The 4,795-nt window shown below is 46.1% G+C and overlaps 1 protein-coding gene across 3 annotated transcripts in view; it reads right to left on the reverse strand.

Moving 5' to 3' along the window:
- Window positions 1-1,276: 1,276 nt before the first annotated feature.
- The window catches only part of mycn (MYCN proto-oncogene, bHLH transcription factor), a 7,983-nt gene continuing 4,464 nt past the window's right edge, over window positions 1,277-4,795 (reverse strand). For 2 of the 3 annotated variants that reach the window (XM_008313108.3, XM_025056950.1), the window contains one exon: window positions 1,277-3,213. In XM_008313108.3, coding sequence (XP_008311330.1) covers window positions 2,661-3,213 — 553 coding nt within the window. In that variant the 3' untranslated portion in view covers window positions 1,277-2,660. Of the gene's footprint in view, window positions 3,404-4,795 lie in introns of all 3 variants that reach the window. The other variant, XM_025056951.1, reaches the window with a different exon arrangement.

Here is a 4,795-nt window from a genome sequence, read left to right on the forward strand (position 1 = left end):
ACACGGAGGCAGATATACACAGACTACTAAGAGACAAATAAAAGACTCACTCTCAGTGTCTGCTACTCAGCAGCTGCTCTAGTTTCCATGGCAACGGCCCGAACAATGTAGTAGGAAGAGCTACGTTGGTGTTTGTGTCTGTGTGTGTGTGTCTGTGTGTGTGTGTGTGTGTCCTCTGTGCACTTGACGAGTGTGTGTAGGTGTGTGAGAGTGGGTGTGAGAGGCTGCAGAGGGGGTGGTAGCCTCAGGGTGCCCAGACAGAGAGGATACAGAAGACGCTCTTGATTTCTTTGTCAGGATGTGTCTTTGGGAGCAAGAAAAACAAACAGAAAATGAGTGGAAATAAAAATAGAGCAGATGTGAACGGGTCAAAGGCTGCGCTGCGGTCATGTCACAAAGTCCCTGTTTGAAATACAGTCAGTGTCGTGTGCTGGATACTGTATTATTGAGATCATGTCAACAGCACGATGTTGTGATAGTAATGCAGCTCCCATTAGTGTGTGAAGTCACCCGTGAGCAGCAGGATGGTGTGACGGCTGGAAGCTCTATGTAAACATTATTAGTGATAACAACGTCACGTTAATGTCACTCTCAGTTTTTTTTTTCTAGTGAAAGTCTTTCTAGGTGTAAAAAGTGCTTACATTTCAGGTGAAGAGCAGGTGATGGTTTTAACTGTGATTGAACCAAGAGACCGTCTCATCCTGGAAGTTAGCAGAGTCATATATCTTTCCAAGAAAAGCTACTGAAATATACTAAAATATATTATAATAGGAGCAAAAATGGGGAAATGTTAGCAAAAGGCCTATTTTTGTTTCCCCAAAAGGAATTATGTAATACAATAGAAATAGCTTCAACAACATACGTCAAGTGAAGAAGTAAAACTAGGATTGAAAATATAACTAAAATAGCTCAAGTTTACCAAAAAACAACATTTTCTGATTACTCTATATCGCTCCAAAGAGCTAATATTTAGCCATAAATGGAGAGAAGATAACTGAAGTTAGCACGGAACGGCTAAATTGGTCTAGAGATAACCAAGGCTAAGCTCGCAAATAGCACCAATGTTGAACCTGTTGAGCGCTGTAACTTGTTGGCTAAGGACAACAAGTGGCTAATTCTTGAGCTAACAAGCAGATAAGATTAGGCAGAATGTGAGTTTGTCCAGTAGATTATTGACCACATTCTTTGTTTCTGTGGTTGCTGTTTATTTACTGTACTGTGTGCAGTGTGATGTAGTGAAAAAAAACAAAAACAAAAAGATCCAGAGATCAATAGGTGAGAGGATTTTATGATGTCTATTTATTTTTCAAAATGAGGTATTTCAAAGTGCTATGAGTTGCAGCACTAAATGTACATTTTAAAAATGAAAAAAACAAACATCTTATATCCGTTTACCCAGTTCTATGCACCCGATAGTTACAAATATAAACAAAAGAGTAGGAAAAGGAAGATAAAAAGGCCAGGTACATGAGGATAGAACACATTTGCTGTACAAAAGAATTATCTGAGATACAGAGGGAGAAAAACAATGACGAGATAAAGTGATATCTACCGAGAACTCATTTTCATACGAAAATATAAGTATCAAATTTAGTATGTATCAGGTTCACACTAAAAGCATAAAGGTGTGTAGAATTAGTAATATGATACAATACAAAGAAAATGAAGAAAAAAAAACAATATATTGTTATATTACAAAGTTTCATGACTCTCAAAAATCGAGGCCTTACAGTACTTTAAAGGTATATAAACTTCCAGTCTAGGTATTGGCAGCTTCCTGACATGTATATATAAAAAAGAAAAACCAAGGACAAATGTATTACAAACAAGGCAGATCTGAGTGTATTCTTTTTGTCTGTACACTATTGTTATATACAAAAGTGTCGGCTATCAAGGTGCACAGTTTTACATCCACTGACTTGGTTTGAGCACCAGTGTGAGAGTCGTGAGGGAAGGAGAACCTGTAGTGGCTTCGTTAGTCGCGTGTGACCCAGTTCGCCTCGGTCGTCAGTCTCTTCAGTTTTTGATTTCTTTCTTTCTTTCTTTCTTTTTGCAGTGGTGAAGGCAAAGTTAATGTGCACTGCTTCTTGTACATGAACTCTCCAAGCAAAGTGCCCTCGAACACCCGTCCCTGTGGGAATCACCTGATTCCGGGCTGGTGTCACAGTGAGTATAAAAACAATTTATCTTTAAAAAAAAAGAAGATACAAAAAGAAATGATATAAAAACCAGAGGAAGGGAAGACCTTAAAACATGTGTGTCCTCTCCTCCTTCCTCCCTACATCTTTTTTTCTTTCTATCTTTTCTCAATGCGTCTTGATTGGAAAATAAAAGTAAACCCTAAACATTCTTAATGTCAACAAATGTGCAAAAAAAGTGGCGGCAGTGAAAGTCCGAGCGTCCCTCCAGTAGGCCCTCGCCCCTCCTCCAGGTGTGTGCTGGTTTCTGAAGATGAACGTCCTCTGAGACATAGTGTGTTGTGTATGCGTGTGCACGTGTGCAACGACAGATGGACAGGCCTGTGTGTCTGTGCTGAAGTGTGGAGGCCTGCGATGGTGGCTGTGACTCTGAAAGACTGAGTTAGAGAGGGAGGAGGTCGGGCCGGAGGGTCGTCCAGGGTTTATGTGAGTGTTTCCGTGTTGTACTGGTTCGTCTGTCTCTTAGCGAGTCCTTGCTTGCTCTAGCCTGCGCATCAGCTGCTGCCTGCGGGCCTGCAGTCTGTCCATTTCCTGCTGGAGCCTCATCTCCTCAGTTTCTAGCGAGCTCACGTACTCCGTGGCCTTCTTGAGGATCAGCACCTTGGCCGCCTTCTCGTTGTGCGCCAGCTCGGGCACGTGATCCCGCAGCGTGAGGAAGCTCGAGCGGAGGTCGTTGCGACGCTGGCGCTCCAGGATGTTGTGGTTGCGCCGACGCTCGCTGTCCTCTGAGTCGGAGCTGCCGCGCGGGCTGCTGTCTCCGCTGCTGCTGCGCTTGCTGCGAGGCCCTGACGAGCTGAAGGAGGCGGAGGAAGAGGTTGAGGATGAAGAGTTGAACCTGGTGGGGTGTCGCGTGGCGTCCGATGACGTCTTCTGCTTCTTTGGAGGTGGCGCGGGGTCGTCATCTGAGGCGTACGGTGACGGGGCGGCGTAGTTGTGCTGCTGCTGGTGGACGGAGCTCCTCTTCAGGATCAGCTCCTGAGGAGCTCGGCTGACGAACCGGCTCACCACGCCGGACCCTGAGACTGCTCCTCTCATGTCTTGGCTCTTTGGGTGCACGGTGATGGTGACGGTGGCCGTCGTTGACCGCCTCTTCTCCACTGTTACCACATCGATCTCTTCCTCTTCCTCATCCTCATCCTCCTCCTCTTCTTCTTCCTCTTCTTCTTGTTCCTCCTCTGCTTCATCTTCTTCTTCATCATCTTCTTCTTCTGAAAAGGGAAAACAAAAAGTGAGTGAGCGACTCGGTGGTTCTGACACTCAAGCATTTCCACTTTGTCATCAGTGTGTGGTGACAGGTGTGTAGGTGAGTTTGGATTTGAGAGAGATCAAGAGTGAGAGTTTGTGTGTGTGTGTGTTTGTGTGTGTGTGTGAGTGATGGAGGGCGTTGCTCGACGCTGTTTGCATAAGCAGAAACCCCTTAATGCTTAGTGTCAGTCACTTCTGTGCAGGCGTTGACACGTTGAGTTTCAGTGCTGAGCAGACAGGCTGGATTCTGCTTTTCTTTCTCTGCTCCTCCTCCTCACAAAATCTCCTCTAATCTTCTCTGGTGAGACAGGACTCTGGTCCCAGTCATGCTGACGTTGTGCAATAGCAGCTCTCATTAGGCGTCACCTTAACTTTGACCTTGTCGGCTCTAAATACCTCTGACTTTTTCCTCATTCTCTGGCACCACTGACAGAAAGTAGCCAATCGTGAGGCGGCGCGGTTTTAGAATGCCTTTGTGATAGTGATTCTTAGAATCAGCTCTGGAGCATCTGTAGTGTGTGACATGCTACAGCTGACAGTGAGACACTTCAGACACTGCACTGCCAGGAGGTCCTCTCAACACTCACACACACACACACACACATCAAAACAAAGCCTGGCACAGCTGGGATGTGGATGTGCAGGGGCGCGGTTGGCTTCACCACATGTAAGGCAAAGATTTTACTGTTTGGTCTTTTACTTTTATATGGGAAAATCTCATTTACTTGCTGTCGGATGGAGTTTTAAAAATAGAGGACAGGACATAAAACCTCCGCACGAGGAAATAAAACATTATCCTAAACCCAGAAATTAGAGCGTTTCAGAGCAGCAGTAAATCTTCCTGCCTCTTCACAGCTGATTTTTTTTTTTGGATTGGCGGAAGTCCCTCATCTGGAGTTTGTGTCTCTGTGATCTTGCGCTGAGAAACTACAGAGCTAATAACAACACTGAGTGCAGGGGAAGTGCAGCTCCGGCCCTGTGTGTGCGCGGCGCGGCGCGGCGGGGTGGCCTGGCAGGGCGGTAGGATCACCACCCATTTTTAAGCCTCTGAGCTGGAGCGGCGCCAGGAGGACAGCTGTCGGGATGAAGCGCTTGTTCAAAAGCTGTCACCCTCTAAAGAAGCGGCCAGAGCCCTCCTCCGTCCTCTTTTCTTTGCGAGTTAGAGGAGGTGTTTGGCGCAGCCTGGCCTGAGTCTGCCCTGCTCGGTGCCAAGCTGGGGGCCTTTGTACTACTGTTTCACAAGGCAAACACGCTGATAAGGAGCTCGCGAGTGTTTGTTTAGGGAACTCTGGGCAATAATAGACGGGAGATGAAGTCTTAGAAGCCATTAAATCCACACGGGGCTCGCTTCC

This window comes from Cynoglossus semilaevis, chromosome 7 (assembly GCF_000523025.1).
Source record: "Cynoglossus semilaevis isolate Cse_v1.0 chromosome 7, Cse_v1.0, whole genome shotgun sequence".
NCBI lineage: Eukaryota > Metazoa > Chordata > Actinopteri > Pleuronectiformes > Cynoglossidae > Cynoglossus > Cynoglossus semilaevis.